This window comes from Epinephelus moara, chromosome 24, assembly GCF_006386435.1.
Source record: "Epinephelus moara isolate mb chromosome 24, YSFRI_EMoa_1.0, whole genome shotgun sequence".
Lineage (NCBI taxonomy): Eukaryota > Metazoa > Chordata > Actinopteri > Perciformes > Serranidae > Epinephelus > Epinephelus moara.
The window spans coordinates 24,735,110-24,758,125 of record NC_065529.1 but is presented as its reverse complement, the minus strand read 5'-3'; the positions used below and the strand labels follow the sequence as shown (position 1 = coordinate 24,758,125).

The following is a 23,016-nucleotide window of genomic DNA, read 5'->3' as shown; positions in this document are numbered from 1 at the left end:
AGCTTACTTTAGAGGATATAGAGGATATGTATTGCTTGATACAGACAGATAACTCTGAGGACTTTGTTTTTTTGTGAAAATAATAAGTAAATTACTTAAACAAAACAGTGAGCAGAAATTCCCGTCATATTCAGTGATCAGATGTTCAAGTGTACAAGTTGTGCTCAGTACACTGTGACATCACTGTTTAGTGTGGTTACAAGTGCAACACAGATCACTTCTACCCACACATTAAAAATCTTTCCACCAGACAGGAAAGTGAAATGCTGTTTTCAGCCGTGTATCACAATAAGTTCCTTTTTAAACTCACTCTAACTTGTGTTCAGTAAAAATAAGCTGGTACTTGAACACCTCTGTCGATACAACTGATTCAGTGCTGCAGCTGTGAGATTCATCAGCTTAGGTTACACACTTTAAAACTACCCCTTTAGGTGTTTATTGTGAAAGTACAAATAACATTAACATTGGTTTTAAAGCTGGGTGGTTCAGATGGAGCTGTTCTCTCCGTCGGCAGCCTGAGGCAGTTTGTTGTCCTGATCACTGATGATGAGAGGAAATGACTCTCTGGTTGCCTTTGTCAAATATCCTGTTGTTGTTTCTGCGTGGATTTACAAACCAGGTCGACCTAATCTGTGGTTAGTGTCGTTCAGTCATCCAGTTTAGGGAAACCCCACTGACCTGCTGTTTTATCTTATTCGCTCAGACTTCCACCAAGAAGAGGAAATGGTTTGATCACATATTAGAAGTGTTTATCTGGCCTGATTCCACAAAGACGCTCTCGACCTCTTGTGGTACTTTTTTGTGCTTTTAGATCAGCAGTGTTTCCACCCTGCTTAATGTGCATGAGCACAGACGGGTTTCTCTTTTTTATGGCGCTTATCTGACTTTCCTGTGCATTCAGTTTTTTATGTGACAGCTTCATAAAGTTATTTATATAAAATCCTGTGCCGATTAGGTTGAAGCATAAACTTTGGTTGTAGTTTTTTGTGTGGTTCATGTCAAAACGTGAGGAGCACAAAAATAAACATCCTTTCAAAGCTGCACTATGTAAACCCCAATTCCCTCACTCAACTTTATTTTTTTGCAAACATCTTGCACTCCAAACTTTTAGTTTAGTACAATAGAGTAACATATACTTTTTGAGTTCACTAGACACAAAATAAATGTGTCACATGACCCTTGTCTGACAGGAATTTTAGCAGTTGTTGCAGCTTGAGCATTTAACTCTACGTCATATAAAATACAAAACACTGAGTACACATTTTACAACCATTTCTTGTATTTCATTGAAGCTTTAATATAAATTGTGTCAAGCTTAATTTTCTTAGTTGCTAGACTAAGACAATGAGATTAACTCTGAACCAGGAAGTGCTCTCTATTTCACATCAGCTCAACTTTGTGTTAAACTTTCTATTATCCACACAGGTGGGACGTCACTAACTGTGTATATGATTTAACTTATGGTGCAAAATGTCTTTAACCACATTATCAGTAACCCATTAGAACCATTGTGAAATACATAAACATTAATCACTGTGTAATGGGTAACCTGAATGCTTTAGAACACATTTAAACACTGTTGCCTTCGGCTTATGGCCTTAAACACATTGACACACAGCAGGCTGGGTAACTCTTTAGTCAAATTAACTCAAAACTCAAAAATTGTTGACTTAACATAAAAAATCATGTCAAGTTGTCAAGTGAACATAAAGTTTTTATGTCATTTTGACAATCCTGGCATTTGTGTAAACTTTACATTAAAAGTTTGTGTCATGTATGGATTGCAGTTTACAGTGATATACCGCACAGACCCACAAAGAATTATCACCTCACACAGATTTCTTTCAGCTTGTTGTTTTGGTTTTACACCCCACAACTTAACTGTTTTAGTTCACTTTTGCTGCTTTGATCAGCCTGGTTTCAAGTAACAACAGGTTTTACCCACTGTACATTTCCTGCTCAGCACCAAATGAGCCAAAGTTTACGACTAGCTGGTGAACATAGTGAAACATTTAGCAGCTAAAGAGTGAGATATTTCCTTTGGGAGTTTGTGGAGAATGAAACAAAAAATCAATTACTGTGACTTTACTTTTACAGTATAATATAGTCAAGATTGTTAAAGTAATACTTAACCCCAAATATCATTAGTATATCAGTCACTGACCCTATGTTACGTTGAGTTCATGACGAAAACTTTGTTTTTCTCATATACCTTCAGTGAATGAAGAATCCAAAAGTTAAGAAAATTCTTGATGAACTGAAGTAAAAGGGCACCATGTTTAATAAAAGTAAGAATAACCTTTTCTTTACAAATTCAACATAAGACGGGGTGAGCAACTGAAATAATAAATACAATACAATACAAAACGAATAATCATTTGGGGGTGAATTATTCCTTTAATGTTTTATATCAGGGTGATGTGATTAACTCCATGAATCCTTTTTATCTCATCATTTTGCCATCTGGTAGTTCAGAAATGATGAACATCTCTCTCTTTGGCCGTTGACTTTTAAAATTATTTTAATTTAATTTACAAAGTAATATAGAGCATTTTATTTACATTAAGGCCACCCAAAAAGACAGAATGATAAATTTGTAATCAGTGTTTACAGCAGTAAGGAAATAAATTGTGAGGTGTTGTGTGTGATTTCTATGAACTGTATCTGTTTAAAGAACTTAAATCTTTTTGTAACACTGGAAATATAACATGTTCATTCAATGCACATTTAAACCACACAAGTATTGAAAAACATTTAATTTTTCTTCCTCTCAGGGTGTGACTGCCAGTTTCCAGGCGACTACATTAAACAAGGGCGCACATCGGCCAAACAACCTGGATCATCTGAAGGAGAGCGAGCAGTAATGACCTGCTGTGTCAGATGACCTCACTTTACCTTTTTGGAGTCGGAGTGCCTCGACTCAGTCAGAGTGCTCTGTCAGCACTGTTCGTCTCACTCCTGTTCAGAAGTCATTCAAGGTCTCACTGTCTCCATTTTTCACATTTTCTCCTGAACATCCCTCCAGATTTCCTCCAGATACCACCATGCTTTAGGCTAACCTGGATTTGATCTTGTATAATCATACTGGTGTGAGTGTAAACAGTGAATACACACACGTCTACAGATGGTGATGGCTGATAAGATGTGTGAGAATATGGTTTTAAGCACCACAAAGACTCTACTTCATATTGTATATGTATGAATTTCTTACTTTTTCCAATGAAAATTCATGGATGGATATTTTTGTAAAGCTCAATATTTTCACAGGGGACCAATTCCACTTTATTCCCGGTGAGACCTCTGATCTCAGATCCCTTCACGCAGATTTACACTCTGCGTCCTCAAATGACTGCATCCATGAAATCACTGACTGACTGCAGATTCCAGCTCCACTATGGGATCTGAATCCATACGCGTTGTGTATGTGTCTGTGTGCTCCCTGCAGATTAGCAAATAGCTGTGTTTTCCCCTTGGTGGGCTATTTTAACCCCCGCCATTGTTAGAGTGTTATCTGGACGAAACACATTTGCAAACTCACACAGAGCTCGCGTCCTAATCAGGCAGAGAGAGGAAAAAGGGAACAAAGATAAAACTGAGGTGCTCACCTGTCACTGTCATCTTGAATGTACATAATCTCATATGGGATCATATTAATAAAACTCTGTGACCTGTGGCGTCCTGATATACACGCGAAATTAAAGAGAAATGCTGTTCAGATTTTTGTCATTTCCATTTTGTTGAACTTGTACCAACTACATGAAGTCTGAATTATATTTAAAGATCGCCTCCACTCAGAAATGTGCTTTTCTCATGTAGACTAGAGAGCTGTTTTCACATCTGAGGGGGACATCTGAGGGGGACGATGTCTGTGGACTTTCCCAAAATCTGAGACTCAAACGAACACCAGGCAGACTAGATTAGGTACATCACTAATATGAAAGCCAACTAATACTGGAAACACACATGGATGGGGGGACGGAGGAACAGACTTTGACACAACTCTGGCAAAGAAACCTGAAACCTCCAGCGCACAGCAGGCTTGTCAGTGCAAAGAACAAATTCTTCATTAGCATAATGAAAATATAGGGAGGCATAGCTCAGTCAGTGGGGACTTGGCTGGGGAACCAGAGGGTTGTATGGACTGGCAGCTGGAGAGATGTCCCTGGGGTCACTGCTTAGGTGCCCTTGAACCAGGCACCAAACTCCCAAACTGCTCCATAGAATGGCAGCCATATTACGGCATCCCTAGTCTGAGTGGGCGGAAGTTTGCTGCATAGATCAGTCTCTCATTGGGTGGAACCAGCCACCCGCTGAAGTCCCGCCCTACCACCTCCAGTTGTGTAGCAGTTTTCAACACATCCTTTACTAACTTTTGCGGTGTTTGATCTCGCGGGGATGTAGCCATTTTTCTGCCATGGTTCGCGTCCTGTAGGCGATATTTTTGTTGGCGTGTTACACCAAAACCTGTTTCCCCCCGGCAATATTTTTGCAAGCGCACCATTGCTGGCACTGCCAAGAACGATTGTGATTGGTTGAAAGAAATAAAAAAAGCTGGGTGTTTTTTTCTCCAATCTTAAAGTGAGAGTCAGCGCAGCCAGACCTTTCTTTTCTTGAGAAAGGTCTGGTGAGTGAGACTACGGCATCCCTAGACTAGTGCTAGGGGCACAGTAATATGGCTGATCCAGCACTAGTCTCACATAGCCAGACCTATATATAGCCACACTTTTTTAGTGCGATGCCAACACTGGGACAAGCAGAAAGCAAAAGCTAAACCTTTGAAAGCAGCAGTGGTGATGGTCTGGGTGAAGGCCAGATCCAGAAGTTCTAAGTAGCCCCTTTTGCACTGCCTGTTAAGGGTCGGAATATTGTGCCGTCCCGTCTTGCTCTATATAAGGCATGATTGCAGAATAGGGAGACAGAGAGACAGAGAGGCCTTTAAGCTGCCATGGGAGGCGGTAACAGCGCCGAAAGGGTGTCTGTATAAACAGGACAGCCAGCAGGACGGGATCATGGGAGGCACAGGTGTGACATTTTGACAACATGTTATGCGTGTGACCCATCGCAAGAGATTTAAAAAGTAGCTGTTAGCAGTTAGCAGCTAACTCAAAGAAGAGGAGTGGCCGAAAATGTCCACCAGGACAATATCAGCCGTTATATAACAGGGACGATAAATGATTTTTATTGACATGTTAATGTCATGGTTGTTGTTCAGACAGCACTGTCGATGCTTATATGTCACAGTAGAGCCCAGTGCTGTTGTGTTACATGTCGTGCCCGTCATGTCTCTTTTGATTCTGCAAAGCTGCGATACAGTGTATAATCACACCGGAGCGGAATGATGCCGCTGTCATTCAGTGCTGTGTAAAAATGCAAAGGAGGTATAACGAGGGGTCTTTTTAGCGGCCCTATAGCGCAATCTCTGTGTGAAATGGCTCAGTGGGGGAAAAAAGAAGATGTGCTTCCTGGGGTCTTCAGAGATTTTTGTTTTGGTTTTTTGGTTTGGTTGTTGTGTTTTCTTAAGTGGGAAAACCGTGTTAAACAAAGTATTAACCATAGCATTGTATTATTACATACTTTAAAACTTGTCTGGAGGGGAACTTTAATGATATCTACAATAATTTAGAGCCACTGTATATTGCAGCACTTCCTCATGTTTCCCAGTCACGGCTGGATACCACAACAGGCCTGGCATGTAAAAGGCCCCGCAACCCTTCCAGGAGCAAGACACCAAGACAGAAAGAGACAACAAACAAAGCAGCGCGTCTCTTTGTAGTAATTTTGCATTTCTTCTTAGTTGTTTTTTGTTGTCTTTGTTGTTGCTGTGCAACATTTTGCAATTATTAACTCATTCCGTGTGTCTTTATGGTCATTTGACTTTCTTACAAGAACAATGAACTGCCACTTCACACAGAGATTCTGGTCCAGGAGCCCTCTGTTTGCCTGTTCAGTTATCCATCCACCCTCCCAGTGTGCTGTGAATATGAGCATGTACTTTGGAGTATATGAATCCTACAGTGACGTAGTTACTGCAGGGTCTTTTCTAGCTTTAGAGAACTGCACAAATTCACTGCAGGAAACTATGAACAGTTACACTTAGATTCTCCTGAAGCCACCACTCCAGGATACTTCAGTGAGGAAATAAAAGCCTGCTGATGTGTTTTCTCTCATTTCACATTTGTTTTAAAGTCAGTTTTTCATACCATAATCGGTGTCAGGGGCCCATGTTAACTTATTATATTATACAGAGTATCATCATGGCTTTCATTGTCTTAACCCTCTTAACAAAGTAGATTTTCAACTTGGAAAAGTGTACAAAAACAAGTCTGAGTGCACTGAATGAGTTTTAATTTAATAGAGAAGGTGTTGGTATACAGCGCCCTCTATTGGAATTGGCAACATTATCAATATGAAATTCTTTGATTTGTTAATGTCATATATTTGAAATCATGATCATTTTGTATTTATAGACAGATCTATTGAAATGACAGGGGAGTTGTGGTTGAGTAATTGATGGTGGAGGCAGGACAAAACAAAAGTGCCTGCCTTGCTCGAATATGACACCAGCTCTTTCACCTGGCTGCTGTTTTACATCACAACAATCAAACACAGAAAGTTCCTGTCTGTTTCCTGTGTGCGGTTGATGGCTCGGTGTGGTTCCGCATGGTTTTTTAAATGCGTGCCATACTTCAGCTCTCTAAGTGACAGACTTCCCTGCAACCCACAGAGCATTGCAGGTTGTTTGTGTCCGGATGGCACATCATGTCCCAAAGGCTCACAGGTCATTTACACTGTGCTTTGGTCGAAGTGTGGTCGTGAACAAATAATATGAACTTACTGTACACAGCCCCTCCTACATAATCTACAACATGTCTGTAAACACAATATGTGTTGCCTTCTGCGCACAGCTCAACATGAATACTAGCCTGTAAATATGCTGTAAATGTACATTTTCTTGAATTCTAATATCCTTCGGTTGTTTTTGGACATCATAATGTGCATCACGGAGCATCACTGTGACTCTGTGGTTACAGCTGTTGCCTCACAGCAAAAATAAGCGACATGTGAACTTTGACCATGGTCTTAAAAAAACAAAACAAGCTAACACTTTTGAGGCTGTTGCTTCTTTAGCTGTCTCCCTTGTTCCTCCAGATCTATCCTGGAGTCACAAAATAATGACTGTCATAAAGTTAACCAATATAAAAGACTATATGAACCCATGACTTTATGATGCAAGTGCTAACTGCTGCATTTTACAAAAAGAAAACAAAGAAAAAAACAAAAAAACAGACACTATTTTCTGTCACACAGTCAACATAGAATTTAAATGGAGTCCTGTGAGGATGTCACAGTCCAACGTTTCTAGGAGCACTGATAAAAACTGCTGACCAAGACCTTTGCTTTCATACATTTTGTTTTGTAATAAGTGTCTCACACTTTCGGAGCTGGACAGGGATTAAAGCAGACTTTCTCAACCAATGGGTCTGTGCCCATGTGTGGGCCGTGAGCAACCTCTAAATGTCTTCAAGTCGAAGCTAGTGGGCCGCTCAGTTTTCACACTAACCCGCAGGCTGTGGTGTGGTGTATAATGGAAAAGTTCCTGAGGTGAAAAAATGACAGTAGTGCTCCTATTTCGCACAAAAATATTAAAAGTGTGTTTGTAGATACAGCCTAGATTGCATTGAACATGGTTTTGTCAATGGAGGTGATGACTCAGAGCCCAAAGCCAAATGTGAGGAGTGTGGCTTGACACTCTCTAATGAGGCGCTAAAGCCTTTCACACTTCATCTTGAGACCTGAGACACGACATCCAACTCTTGCAGGAAAGCTGGCTGACTACTCTAAAAGAAAAGAAAATGGACTACAAATACAGACAAGGCCTATTGTTTCTTTGGCTGCACAATCTAAAGATGCATTAAAAGCCAGAATGCAAGAACGGCTTTACAAAAGTGGAGAAACTGGTGCTGCCAGCTGCTGTGGAGATGTGCCAAGAGACAGTTACAAGTCTAAATAGGTGGGCATTGAACCAGAAAAGGTTGTGAACTCCTGCCTTAAAGCAGTGGTTCCCAACTGGTCCAGCCAAAGGGTCCAAACTTCTCATTAGTTCAAGGTCCCACAGTTTAATACATTCAGTGTCACACTTGCATTTGGCCATGGTGTTGAGCTAGTTTGCTGTCTCTGTAAAGTAGCTAACGCTTGGTCACTCACTCTACAGCAGAAAACGCCACTTCAAAATAAAAGCTCTGTGCTGGAGATTTACTGTACTTAAAAATAAAGTGGATTTTTGTTTTTTTACAAACCTGACAGGTTTGCGAGTCACATGCGGTTCATTCAGAATGGGCTTGCGAGTCTGGTCTCACTCTGAAGTTGTCGAAATCCGGCACTTGGGCAGTGACTTTCGGCATCAGACACTGTGATAGTTTAACAGCACCCGGCGGCATTGCAGGAAACGCGGCAGGACAAGGATGAAAATTAAGGTGGTGAATGTCTGAGTGGGGTGGGTAGGAGTGGTGGTGCATGGGTCCAACAAACATCGACTTTAACCCCAATGTAAATGGAAGTCTATCTTGAAAGAAGACAATGCATGTATCAGGCAGAACGTCTTCAACCAATGCAGCCAGGGTACCTTGCATGTCGTATGTGGACATAGAAAGTCCAAGACCAAGCACGTCAGTATGTGACGAGGTCGGAGTGAGAATGTGTTGGGCTTGCGACTCACTTTTGGACCGCTACCCACCAGTTGGGAACCACTGCCTTAAAAGACACTTGACTATAATGTAGACCTAACCTTTACAACCTGCCGTCCCAGCCTCCACACATTAATTTGGGCAATGAAAGAGAGGAGTTTGTTTCCACAGATATTTTAATATGTCAACTTCTAAAATAAATTAAAGTAAAAATGCTCATAATTCTGTGATCATTCAACTCACACCAGTGGTTTTTGGGTAAAGCAGGCAAGTTAAAGTTCTGTGTAAACACAATAAACATCACTGTTTGAAAAAAAAACAAAAAAAACAAAACAAGCTCAGCTATAGATCTGTTGATGGTCACAAAGTCCTGACATGAAACAAATGTTTGAACACGCCACCACACAAAAGTCTGTTATGATACTGTCACTGATGAAGTTTCATTCTGACCCCTGTCCACAGTGCGTCACATTTTGGTCGACAAACAAAAAAAAAAAAAATCCATGATGGAGAATCACACAAAAATAGTTTTAAATATTCTTCTCAAGATTTAAAAAAAAAAAAAATCAGCTGATAAATCTCTGGCACCTCTTTGCTAATAACAAATAACTGTTAAAAAGTCATTTGACTTATTAGGAAACAATAGAGTGATACAAGGGCGCCATCTAAAGGCCATGGTATAAAACAACAGCATCATCACTTCAGGCATGAGTGTCAGTCTTTGATATACAGTAACTCTCCAGAGAGTCAGTATAAAAACAGAGTTTTCAAGCATCAGTGCCTCACAGCCTCGACTTATCTCAGTGACTTTTTCTCACCTCAGTTTTCAGACTATTCACACTGTGTTTCAAGAGGTTAAAGGTCCAGTGTGTAGGATTTAGGGGGTTATACTGGCAGAAATTGAACATTATGTAATAGGTGTTTTTTTTCAGTGTATAATCACTTGAAAATAAAATTGTTGTTCATCCAGAACAATAAACGCTGAAGGAATTCTAACCAGGAGAAGTTTCAGCTGGTTGCAACCTCCAGTCTTCACCACTAGATGCCACTAAATGCCCCTAAATCTTACACACTGTTCCTTTAATTTACCATCGAACTCTCATTAATTCTGTCTCAATGTGCTAGTTTTTTTTCTCTCTTTTCTTACGATGAGGAAAAATAAACATGCACTTTGGTTCATTCAACTTTTTCTTTTAGGCAGCACGAAAAGATGCAATCACTGTCATTGTCATTCATCAGCGTGCACTGGACAGAAACGCTCCTCCTCTTCTTGTTTAGATGTTTGTTGAGAGTGACAGACAGCAGAGGACAAAAACAAACAAGGCTGCTCCCAGATCAGGTAACGCCAGATCTGTTTGTGATGGGACCGAAAGTTTCTCCTCCTCAGACGTGATTAATTGCTCACAGATGACACGTAGGATTCTTGGTTAAGGGTGGGGGTGGGGGGTGGGGGGTATGGATGGCAAAACCGAACACACAGAGATAAAAACACCCAAAAGCCAGCAGCCAAACCTTTGGCACAACGAGTCAGTCGCAGAGTGCAGGTACCGCAGGTGGAAAAGTTCTGAATGCGTTCTTCATGTGGCATTGGTGAGAGGGATACCTACAGTGTGCTCTGTGTCTACAGGATTGTCACTTTCCGAGAAGTGTCCCCTTGTCCTCAGGCCCTCAGACACTGCTATTGCTTTTCCAGGCTATTGTTTGGATAGTGCAAATTGAAGGAGGACACATGTACCTCTGTTCATACTAACCTTGAATGACTCAGACTGTAAAGATGCTACCTGTTGGGTTTTAAAAGCTTGGTCTCTGTGTTACGACAAGTCGAGGGTGTGTCGCCACATACGATTTGAATCCTTGAATTAATCAAAATGATGCTGGGATTGAAGTGGGTCTGTGTAAACAAGATTTGTTACTACAGCTGATTCTCTTCTCTCTGGAGAGCCTAGACCTTCTTCATATTCACTGAAGACTTTTTTTTAGCACTGATAGAATAAACATGCTAAAACTGCTCTAATGGCGCATTTTCTCTACACTGAAGCTTGAATCCTCTCGTGAAGGTTTTCAAGAAAAGGCTAACCAAAGTCGGAAATCTGATCTGAGAGGCGGAGGAAGAGAACTTCTTTGGCAACTCAGGAGGAGCAGAGGAACCCTCGGGATAAGGAGGAGAGGAGCTAATTATGAGTCAAACACTGAAATCGGTTCTTGAAGAACAGGAGGCCGTTTTTCGTGTGGGTGGCTTCAGAGGAGGCCGGCGGGTAACGAAACTTGGCATAAGCCTTGTCGCTCTCTGATTGGCTGACCCAGGGGAGTTTGATTTTGGTCGCGTGGTTGACGATGACATCATCACAAGAGCCCACGTGGAGAGATCCCAGGCCGTCGATGAAAAACTCTGCAAAACAAACACAAGATAAATGATTCAGCCAAATACATTCAGAACTTCAGCTCACTTCAACCCTAAGAGAGACAGGGAATCAATGGCCATCTTGGCCGACGATCACAGCCTACATTACTGTCATTTAGAGGCTGTAGAGTTACAGTACTAGCATCCATTGGTACCAAACATGTCAAGCTAGCTTTCTGGGAAGGGGGCAAAATAATGCCCTAAAGTTAGGCTACATTTCGGTAGGGGAAAAACTGGCATGGTCATTTTCACAGGGTATACCACTTCTTTGTGGCATACACTGTTGACCTGCTATCTCCCTCTAAATATCCCCTGTGGTGGGTCTCAGTTAATCTAAAGTCTAACTGACTTAACCTCTTAAACCTCACTCAGTAGGCTAGCCTTTCCTCAAACCCTCAAGATTTCTACAATAACTCTTCCAAAGACACCAGATATGTCAAGTATAGGAAAAATTAAATAAAATACAAAATACACAATGAAAATTGATGTACAAGACATTTAGAATATTTCCATTTGCTGGAACAATGCAGCCATAAAACATGAGAGGATATCACACGACCTAAAAGCTAATGGGCGAGAAGTGGGAAACTGGATATTCGAGGGCTAAACTGAAGTTAAATTTAATTTTCTTTCATTAGTGCATTTAATTTAATTACAGAGCACTGTTTCTGGGATGTCGGCACACGCTGATTAGAAAACTTCACAGTATAATTTCTTTGCAACGATTATCTTGGTATATGATACTATCTCAATGACTGGAATGAGATATAAATCTTTGGAACATAAATTGCTAAAAGACTTTACTTTAGAGCGTGGGATGATGATTATAACAGTTTTTCATCAGATCAGACCAAACTTTTTTGTTAATGTTACTTCTTGGACTTTTTTTGCCTTTATGATAAAGCAGCTGGAGAGTGAGAGGAAAGGGGAGAGGGGGCATGACACGCAGTACAGGGCCACAGGTCCTGTTGAACCTGAGCAGCTGCCAAGGACTCAATGTAGATGGGGCGCATGCTCCACCCTGTGAGGTAGCGGCTGCCCCCGCAAACCATTGTTTGATGGATAAACTTACCTATTCATAATGTGTAATCATTAAAGGTATACTATACATGATTGTCACTGTTACTGTTTGTAGACACGCTCGCCAATGAAAGTTAAATCCAACCCCAGATTCATCCTCATTTGGCGTTTCGCCTCCCTATAGTTGAGGTTTTTCTGCACTCTTGGATTTCTTGGATGCCTGCTGCTTACAGTCTGGCACCTGGTCGCTACCTTTATATAAAGCCCCAAACCCACTGAGGTAAATTTAATCTGCAGTGCAAACCAGTGAAGACAGATCAACTACCATCCATGCTTTCACGTCTTGTATAATTTCCTCTAAGTACAAAGAACCACTACGAAAAAAATTGTCAAATCACGTCATGTAGGATTACTATGTGTACTCGTATAGAGGTGGGACACAGTTTTCACCTCTTTAACATCCTGCTCTGATAAATGTGTATTTACCATCACGCTGCTGTGTCTTCTCTACATGTGGGACTTTAAGAAAATGTCTATCTTGTGTTCATTGTCATAATCATAATGCTAAAACACAATATATACATTCAGAGTGTCTGTTTGCACCTGGGAGAGAACAGTCACACTGCAGCTATTCAGCTATTTTCACACATCCCTATGACACCTTATTATGAATCCCACTGTGTGCTGTGACTGGCTAGTACTGTCACATTGATGCTAGGGCGCAGGAAGGGCAGGGAGGTGGGTGTAGAGAGTGCTGCAGCACCCCCTATTGACAAAGGGTGGAAAAACACAGTCTGTAAATGGATGGCTACTGTACCATAAATTGTGGGCTGAAAAAAAGTTTAAAGAGTGCATATTTAATTAATTCCTCAGATCTAATGTGAAAATGACATCACATCAGGTCAAAGTGCAAGGGTCGGGGTCAGCTCATGGAGCAGCTAATGTTAACATTGGGGAGGGTTAGGGATATTCATTTCTCTGAGATTAAATGGTGAATTTAAGAGAAAAAACTCACAAATGTACTGCCAGAAGAGTCAGGTAACGTCATATATAGACTAACAAAATCCACGGAGAAAGTAAGATATGGTGGATGACGGGATAAGCACTGGATTTACACACAGGAGACCGGGACTGGCTTATTATTTTTAGACTCAAATGACTTATTATTTTCAGTTTTTAGGATGTACAAAGCTGCTGCATGCACACTGTGTACATGAACAGTAGCAGAAAAGACTTGTCCATGGTAACGTCATATTACGAAGTTGCTAGAACACCCATGAATATACACTCTGGGTGTAAACAGCATTTTTGATTATGGACTCCTGGGTGATAATAGTATGTACTGTAAACATGTTTAAATTACATTGTTTACAGTCATATCTCTGCTCCCATCTGTATGTAATTCTTATTGTACTCACCCAGGTGAGCTACTCTGGTGAGGCGCGGGTCAAAGCCGACCTGCTGGACTTTGTCGGTTCGAGCCAGGAAGAAGTTTATGACCCCGTCAGTCACAACACAGTTGGGGAAACCTTGGATGATGTGATGAAATCCTCTCCTCATGTGTAAACAGTCACCATCCTCCTCCCCTGACTCAATGGAGATGGTCTGTCTGTAGGTGGCAGTGTAACCTGTGGCCTCCCGCACTGCACCACCCACCTGGACACACACACAAACACACACACACTAACATGAGTGACAGCAACAACACCAGACTGTCACAGTCAATTAAAACGAAGGGGCCATCTCTCACCAGATCCAGAGTGGTTCTCTCTAAAACATCCACCAGTTTCTCCAGCTTGGTGTTGGCTGTGAAGATGAAGTCATCATCCACCCATAGAACATACTTTGTGGTCACCTGCGAGACGGCCAGGTTTCGTCCAGCAAACCAACCCTGTGACACATGGCGTACAGCTTAAACACCAAAGAGCACCAATGTGACATTAAAAGACTAGAGACAATCTACCATCTTTTTTGTGGATGTTCAGTCAGTGTTGATGGTAAAAGTAGTTGCTTAAAGCTATAAAATCATCACTGCGCTCTAAATAGACTGAGAAAGCTGAGCTGGCAACTACAAAACGTGTTGTTCCTCCTGCATCCAGCTCCATTATTTGACAAAACAGTGATGTAGTTGGAGGCAAGAAGAACTACAGGCTGGATTTCTCCAGCTGCTGAGAGCAAACATCGACACACTGGAAAAGACAAATGAAGCTCTGGTGAAAGTTCAGTCAGGAAGACAATACTTTTCATGCTCAGGCTGTAAGTTTCTTTCTCACCCTGCCCTTTCACTCCTTGCACGTATGCTCACTCACTATCTCTGGGTGTCATTGTCTGGGTAGGTCAATTGAGTCATCAGCTGATTCTTAATCAACCAGTAGCACAGCAACACACCTTTTCTATCAGCCTATCATCTTAGCGCTCCTCATTTTAAATATGGTTCTCTCTCTGCTGTAGTTCTTTCTTGCTGCCATCGTGCCTGCCCTCCACCTCCCCATCACCACCCAGTCTTTACGGATTCATCCGCCTCATCCACCTCAGCAGTCAGCAGCCTTAGAGTCAGCAGCCACCACCACCACCAGTGTCTGGACTCCATGGGGGGGATTGATCCTGCTGCTGCTCAGATGTCCCTCAATCACAAAATATCTCCCTCTGGTGTCCAAGCGCCAAAGAAAATCTTAATCAGCACAAATTATCTGTTAATTTATACACTCATATTCTGTATTAAATGTTATCTTAACTTCAGTCTTCTGTCACTCCTGATTGAACTTAGACCAGCAGGGCCAAGAGGGCAAATGACTACTGAGTATTTTTGTCATTTACCTCCAGTGTAAGCTATGGTGTTGAGTTACCTCTTAGCGAAGGCTCTGAGTAATCCAAGTTGGGCTTTTACCGTAAAAGGTGAAAAACAGATGGAGTGAAGCTGCAGTGTTGCCGTCACTCTAGTTCAGACTGCAGAGCCTCTGTGTTTTTATTTTGTCACCTGCAGAAGTATGGGCATAACTCATAAACCTCAGCTACACTACTGTTTTGCCAACAAAGCAATAGCTATAGGCATCAGAGGCTCACTTGCAATGCATCATGGGACATGTAGGCATCTCAAGCACAGCTCTGTGAGCAGGAGAACTCTGCTTTCTTGGTGAGTATGGCACACACTGAGGAATTCATTGCTTCAGTTGACTACATTTACCATTAATGCTGACTGGATATCCACATAAAACATGTGTATGTCTGACACTTCCCCTACCTTTCCAAAAGGCATGATGTAATGTTCGATGTAAGGCCCGGAAATTGTTTTGGGGTTTTCGCTGTCGTCGGCGATTACTATGGTGACAGTGGGGTAGTATTTTCTCACGCTGTCGATAAGATCTTGGAGCTTATCATAACGCAGGAAAGTCTTTGTTGCTATGGTAACAAGGGCACTGACGTTGTATTCTACAGAAAAGGGAGATCAAACAACCATTAGAGGATATTTGGCTTTTGTCTTCAGAGCAGATGATTATATTTAAAAAATATAAGGCTTATGATTGAAGATGTTGTGTTTTACCTCCCTTGGATCCTGTGTTGTACAGTTTGGGTGTCACACCATGCCGAATCTTGATACTGAAGCTGGCTTGATGTCCCTCTGTCTCAAACTGCACTGAAAGACACAACAAAAACTAGTTTTAATGAATTTAATCAGTGTAATAGGATCTACCCGAGGCTGATGGCTCCACAGTTGTTAATATGCTGATTGGAGTAAAACATCTACATGTACTCAATGTCATATTTTGTAACTATCCACAAAAGATGAATAATTATTAACATCCGCCATATGAGGGTAACAGGATGTGAACAATCTAGACAGATAAAATTGGTCCTTGGTCAGGCGTTGACCATTGTTACTAGTGAAGCAGGCCGTATTTTTAGACTGCCTCCTGATTGGCTGCCGAGCTTTACACAAAAAGATAGTGTCCAAACCTCTGCAAATATTGGACTATTATTTCTACATGGTGACCAACAGCCAGTGTCGAGCCGTTAAAAGGAAAAACTAACACCAACACATTGTATTATTAGATCAAATCAAATCTTTAAAGCAATGGTTTGACATTTTGGGAAACATGTTTTTTGTCTTCTGGTGGACAGTTAGGTGAGAAGATTGAAACCACTCTCATGTTTGTATGGAGCTACAGCCAGTTAGCTTAGCATGGCATAAGGACTGGAAACGGAGGGAAATGACTTGCCTGGCTTTGTCAGAGGGTAACATAATACACCTCCAAAGCTAAAAAATGCACATTTTACACTTGTTTGCCCAATCTGTGTGGAAACAGACATGTAAAAGAAACAATTTCTTGGCTATGTTTTGTTCTATGACGTAAAATACATCAGTAAATACCCTGCACATGATTTTGAAACCTCTACTTGTCCTAAAGGTCCAGTGTGTAGGATTTAGGCTGATATATTGGCAGAAATTCAATACAATAAGTATGTTTTCCTTAGTGTATAATCACCTGGAAATAAGAATTGTTGTGTTTCTGTTATCTTAGAATGAGCCGTTTAAATCTACATATGGAGCAGGTTTATGGAGATCACCATGTTGCACCTCCATGTTTCTACAGTAGCCAAGATTGGACAAACCAAACACTGACTCTGGATAGGGCCAATTAAGTTTTCAAGCCCATCTGCAATGAGCGATATCGGGTAAACATTGATTTTTGATGTACTGTAATGCTGCTGTATTTTGTGTTTTTCTTTCTGGTTTTCATCACCTGGTCTGTTTATTAAGGAGAGGAGGAGACCTCTGTGGATAATTCGACTTTTGGTAAAAACCTCCTGAACAATAAACAGTGAAGGATTTCTAGCAGGAAGAAATTTCAGCTGGTTGCAATCTGCAGTCGTCACCACTAGAGGCCACTAAATCCCCCTAAATCTTATACACTTCACCTTTAAAAAAGACAGTTGCTAACAGGTGGCTAAAGGAGACTACAGAACTTCATCATGCCTTACACGGTTTACAGCCTTGTGTCAATGCTGAAGTCAGCCGTGGTGTCACTCATTTATAGCCTAACATTAGCTTTTTACTTCTAGCGATTGCACTTATGTTTCAAAAATCATAATAGAGGTTTTCATTTGTAAACAAAATCTGTAATAATCTTTTGTTTGCCACAGAGCTTCTTTTTTGCAATTTAAAAAATCAGTTGGAAAACCATCATTAGCCTTTTGTCAAGGGAACCACGGAGATGCTAACCTGAGTGGTGACCATAAAGAAAACATCATCCTTGGAGCAGTCTATCTCCGCTGGTTGCCCAGCAACTACTGAGACCCACATATATTAACACACATAGGTGTAATGGTAACATATAACCACATATTGATGTTTTGACACTTTGCTTTCTGGTGTCTTTTGTGAGGATTAAACAAAAGAGATGTCATGTGTCACCTTTAGACAGAGCCAGGCTTTTTTCCAGTGTCCCCTATAACTTCTAACAAAAGAAAAGAAAGAATAACAAAGATGATTTTAGTTTAAGGCCTCACCTGTGTCTGCTGTGCTGGGGTGGAACAGTGTGTTTGTGTAGGTGACAAACTGCAGCTGTCGGTTCAGGTTCGGCAGGAGGCTGCCGGACAGAGTCATGTGCATCTCGCCATCACCTTTGATTTTCACCCCATCTACCTCCGCTGCCACATTCAGCGTTCCCAGCGTGGCAGAGATGTTTATCTGCAGCATGATGGAAAGAAAAGGTAGATGAGACAAAAGCAAAGCAGATAACTAAAATGTGTAAAGACAAACATGGTGACAGACTTACTGAGTAGTAGTCTCTGGGAAGGTCGTGTAAGGCCAAGCCTGAAAGCATATGGATTGACAGACTTTTAGTTTCAACAGTCAGCCATTGTATCCACTTCCTGTCAGCATGAGTGAAAACAAAGTGCTTTCTGAGGAATGAGCGTGCTGCTAACTTTCTCTTCAGGCATTTTGCAATTTTTACAGTACTCACTCTTACCATGAGTGATAATTTCTGTATGTATTTGCTCTCTGTGTTTCCTGCTTTTTTCAATCCAGTGTGCTTTTGGTACACCAGCCTGGTGCAGAACTGGACGTACAGTGGCACAAATGTGCCAGCTCTAGGTTGGTTCAAGAAGTGACTTGATGTTTTATTAGCTGTAGTCATCGCCGTCCTCAATGCCTCAATTAAATAATCAAATGTAATACAGCAGCACTTGTGTCACCAGATAATCCAAAAGTTTCAACTGTTGGACAGAGATCTAATTTTCTAAATAGGGCTAAAAGTGTGTCCCACTCTCTCTGAAGTCTTACCTGGGATGATGACTGTTTTCAGAGGTCGTACCTCCACCCCCTGTGTTGGGTACTGTAAGGGATTGTTAGCCTCTGCAACAATGAGAACATCTGCAGGTGTCTGTGACCTGAAGGGGGGAAAAAAATCCACATCAGGAAGATGCATACTGCAGCCTTCATACAGTACAACACACTGTACATCCATATGCACAGACAGGAATAGAAAATGCAGAAAAAAGCACTTATAATAATATCATATAATAGAAATTACTTTATTAAGGACACAGAGAAAGGTCCATAGGGTACCACATAAAAACAGACAATCATCTATGTACAAAAGACAAGAAATACCCAACACTACATAATACGAGTTCATATCCAAATCTATTTTCTGCTCTGAAAACACAAACAGCAGAGAATTCAATAGCAGCTATTTATAAAAGACCTTGTCACCTTGTGATTTTGTTCTTGGCTGAGCAAAAAATTGTAGACAAAACTTTTCAGTGTTAAAGGTATGAAAGGAACCAGTGTAGGGAGGAAAGAAGATGAGTAATATGATTATCCCATTTGCATGTCCTTAATACTTCATACATACTTCAGCTTTGTATGTTAAGAGTGTGGATAATACGTGTAAATGAACTGTGGTAAACTTCCCGCCATCTTACCAGCACCCAGATCTCCCTGCTCATCTCTCAGCTCAAATCAAACAAGTCATTTGGTGGATTTTTGTAGACAGGCTGTTGCTCAAACTACAGATTGTATTCCCATATTAGGAAACAAAGAGTATAGAAGCAAATCTCTCTTCCTCTATCTTAAACTCAGGAAAAAACTCAAATCAAAATGTATGCCTAAAACTACTTCAGAAACATATTTTATCTCACTGTCTGTTATCTGTAATACTAGACTGTTTAACAGCTGGCTGCCGTGTTGTTTTTGGATGGGAAACTCGCATTAAGTCATCCAACAGCAGGAGCATTTAAAGGTCTGGTGTGGCCCAGTGCGTTCTGGTGGTTTCAGGTTTTCCACTTGTGTTTTTGATATTGTATATTTTGGATCACAACTTATTTGCACTTGCAGCTAGTTTTATAATTTGTACCTTACTGTTATCTAGTTTTTAAATTTGCCACCCTCTTTGCTTTATTATTTTAGTCCATATATAATCCACTCTTTGTATCTGCACTCACCAAGCTTGTGTTGCAATTGCTGCACAGCAGTTTCCCTTGGGATAAATAAAGTTGTATATTTTATCTTCTGTCTTGAGAAAAAGTGGCTGCCACAGCCCTTTTTCTCTGTTTACTCTGGTTATGTAGCACCATTCTCAAAAGTATTTGCAATCATAGTACTGCATAGACAGCCCAGTTTATTAAATGCCCATCTTTCCAGCAGTGAAATGCTTCTTTAATTGCTGTTGTGTCCTGGTTAAAAATGGAATCGTGAATCCTAAGAGGCACCAAACTGAACTGAAGCTGAATTTCTTCAAATAAAGCCAAATTAAAATGGTATTCAGGGAGTGCTTTTCTGGCAGTTGAAATACAGCTCATGCTCCATAATATTTGATATCTGTGTTTTACAGTGCTGCTCACCTCTCCTGGAAACTCTTGTACTCTTTGGCCCGTCTCCTCTTCATTTCCTCCAGCTCAGAGGCCTCAAAGGCAGTGTGCAGCGGGTGAGCTGACACCCGCGGGAACAAGAGTTGGGCGAAGGGCAGATTTACTCCTCCATTCTCACCCTCACACACACATCCGTTACGTGCCAACAAGCTGGACAGACGATCGGAGACACATGCATGTGAGGAAACTTGGTTTACACTGAGCTCTGGTCATGTTGATAAATAGAGTAAATTAATAGACTTACCTCGCCACACTGTCTCTCACGTGAAAGGGGATGTTGCCTAATCGGTGGTCTGGTTCTGGGAGCCTGTCCTCCAGATGTCTCTCTAGAACTGCCCCTGGTCGCTGCCACACATCCACCGTGGTGTAAGCCCGAGTGGGCCATGAATGGAGGAGGGCCAGCACCAGCACCACAGACACCAGGATGGCAAGTAACACTGTCTTTCTCAGGGAGCGCATCCTGAAACCTGACGCAGACAAATGTATGTTGAAGGACTCCTGTCCACACTTGCCATAAAGAGCTGAAGTTGTTAGGAGGTTTCAGTAGTCTCCACTGCAGCAAACAGAAAGAGGGAATGTTGTTCTGAAAAGCCTGAAACCTTCAAAGATATCCACTTGATCTGATTGACTCTGACTGTTGAAACCTCATATTAAAGGGACAGTTCATCCTAAAATCAAAAATACATATTATTATTTTTACATGTAGTGCTGTTTATCAGTCTAGATGGGGTGAGTTGCAGAGTGTTGGAGATATCGCCCGTAGAGATGTCTGCCGTCTCTCAATTGTAATGGAACTACATGGCACTCAGCTTGTGGTGCTCAAAGTGCCAAAAAAATCATAAAAAAAACCTCAACAACAATGTCGGAACTTTATTTCTACCGAACTACACCCGCCAACCATATCACCACACAGAAGGAAGCGTGTATCTACTCATGGACAAGAGGCATTTGCTTGTGACAGAGCCAAATCTAAACATTTATGGCGTCCTCCTCAGCTGAGCTATAAAGTTAGCTCGCTCAGTGAGCCACAGTAGATGGACACTTCATTCTGTGCATTCTGATTTGGTTTGCAGGCGTAGTTCAGTAGAAAGAAAATAGTTCCTGCATGAAACTGCTCACAACAAGGTCTGTGGATTATCTGGAGTAACCAGGTCATGATTTCTGGAAAGAGACATTGCTGTTGAGTTTTTCAAATGTATTTTTGGGCGCTTTGACCACAAGCTGAGTGCCATCTAGTTCCATTATATTCCAGAGAAGGCAGACATCTCTAAGGTCAATGTGTCCAACACTCTGCAACTCACACTACAACAATCTAGACTGATGAATAGCACTACAGGTAAAAGGAGAAAATGCTGTTTGTATTTTGATTTTAGGGTGAACTGTCCCTTTAACTTTGGCTGCACTTTAGACTACATTTTTGCACAGAACTTAACACTGTGGCTCATTGTCCTCCATCATAAATATGAACATGTTATCTAAGACAGACATTAAAAAAAATCAGCTCAGGCTTCAGAGCTGCAGAGCATTATGCCGTGGTTACATTTATGATGGAGCCACTTAGTGGCGCAAAGGAAATGGATGTAGAAGAACTTATTAAATAAAGACCTGCATCCTAGATGGTATCTACATATCTATGTTGCTCAGTGTGGTGTCGTTTAATGTTCTGGCATCTAAAATGTGGTCTGAACAACAACAAACAATCAGCAATATGGCTACTTAACCTTCTCCTGTTTAACTGTGCTCACTACATTTGACATGTGACAACACTGTGGTTCTGCACATGCTCAGGCAGAGTAAAAGTATATTTTTGAAACCAGAGATAAAACACACAGCTGTCTCTAGCCTTCTGCGTTACCAGAACGCAGTTTCAGATCAGCAAGCTTGGTATGCGTAAAATTAGAGTCAGCATTTTACAGCGACATTTAAAAAACAAATAAATTTAGCATCTGGGAGTTCTCTCCTCTCCTCTCCTCTCCTCAAGTCTGCTACAGCTACAGAATGCAGATGTATACATTTTTAGAAACGTACCAGTACACAATGATTCCTTTGTCCAACCTTCCAGCTGTGATGAACAAAAACTCTATTTCCGCGCTGAATAAGATATTACAGATGAATGTCGTGGGTGGGTTTTTGGTCTGAGAAACATTCTTCAGACTGAGAGAAGGTTCTCTTACTGAAGCTACGGTGTGATGATCTCATCTGACCGCGCACCAAGTATCTGAGGGGCTTTCTTCTTTTCTTTCTTTCTTTTTTTTCTATCAGTCGACTCAACACCACCATCTGTTCACAATTTCAAATGTTTTGGCCTGTAACTGTAGAACTTGGTCCACATTTAATAGAGTTTATTCTGTTCGAGCTCAGTGAGTCAAGAGGAGTTCAGCATTTACACCAATTCATATGGCCACCATATGAAGAACTTTTGGTAACACTTCATAAGTCAGCCCGCGTTTTAGAATGTACCTCTCGCCCACTTTCCCAGGAGTTAGCATATAATTCCCGGGAACTTACATGTACTTTCCCAGGAGTTAGAGCATAATTCCTCCCGGTCACTTACCACATACTTTCCCAGGAGTTAGAGTATCCCTTGCGGTCACTTACCACATACTTTCCAGGGAGTTAGTGTATAACGACGCGGTCACTTGGCACATACTTCCCCGGGAGTTAGAGTATCCCTTGCGGTCACTTAGCACATACTTTCCCGGGAGTTAGAGTATAACTCGACACTTATGTAATTTCCCAAAACTTATGGTTTAATTTCCTTATATGAATCTGTATATGTATGAAGTGCAACAAATGCTTTTGCCCTTTGGTCATGGTAGTTGATTCAGCCACTTTTATGTAGCCTATGTGTCATTAGGCAATTTCACCCACACTCCAGGGTTTTAATATTTATGTTTTGTTTACATTTCATTGAATGAGTTTGAATATGAATATGTCAAGAAATGGGTCTATATTCTGCAAATTGCCTAATTAACGGGCAGGCTGGAGTACAAAGCAAACTTACCTCTCTCAAGTGCACATCTCTGGAAGTCTTGT

At 41.2% G+C, this 23,016-nt stretch overlaps 2 protein-coding genes across 8 annotated transcripts in view; one reads left to right on the top strand and one right to left on the bottom strand.

The window, feature by feature from the left end:
• The window catches only part of arhgef25b (Rho guanine nucleotide exchange factor (GEF) 25b), a 39,123-nt gene extending 35,410 nt beyond the window's left edge, over nt 1–3,713 (top strand). For both annotated transcript variants that reach the window (XM_050038857.1, XM_050038858.1), the window contains one exon: nt 2,775–3,713. In XM_050038857.1, coding sequence (XP_049894814.1) covers nt 2,775–2,864 — 90 coding nt within the window. In that variant the 3' untranslated portion in view covers nt 2,865–3,713. The remainder of the gene's footprint in view (nt 1–2,774) is intronic.
• Nucleotides 3,714–8,816: 5,103 nt separating this feature from the next.
• b4galnt1b (beta-1,4-N-acetyl-galactosaminyl transferase 1b) overlaps nt 8,817–23,016 on the bottom strand; it is a 20,122-nt gene continuing 5,922 nt past the window's right edge. For 3 of the 6 annotated variants that reach the window (XM_050039123.1, XM_050039119.1, XM_050039122.1), the window contains exons 3-12: nt 20,225–20,447; nt 19,954–20,130; nt 18,392–18,498; nt 17,883–17,920; nt 17,614–17,794; nt 15,647–15,739; nt 15,347–15,534; nt 13,856–13,996; nt 13,524–13,761; nt 8,817–11,073 (exon numbers count right to left, since the gene is read on the bottom strand). In XM_050039123.1, coding sequence (XP_049895080.1) covers nt 10,856–11,073; nt 13,524–13,761; nt 13,856–13,996; nt 15,347–15,534; nt 15,647–15,739; nt 17,614–17,794; nt 17,883–17,920; nt 18,392–18,498; nt 19,954–20,130; nt 20,225–20,439 — 1,596 coding nt within the window. In that variant the 5' untranslated portion in view covers nt 20,440–20,447 and the 3' untranslated portion in view covers nt 8,817–10,855. Of the gene's footprint in view, nt 11,074–13,523; nt 13,762–13,855; nt 13,997–15,346; nt 15,535–15,646; nt 15,740–17,613; nt 17,795–17,882; nt 17,921–18,391; nt 18,499–19,953; nt 20,131–20,224; nt 20,534–23,016 lie in introns of all 6 variants that reach the window. The other 3 variants (XM_050039118.1, XM_050039121.1, XM_050039120.1) reach the window with 1 other exon arrangement.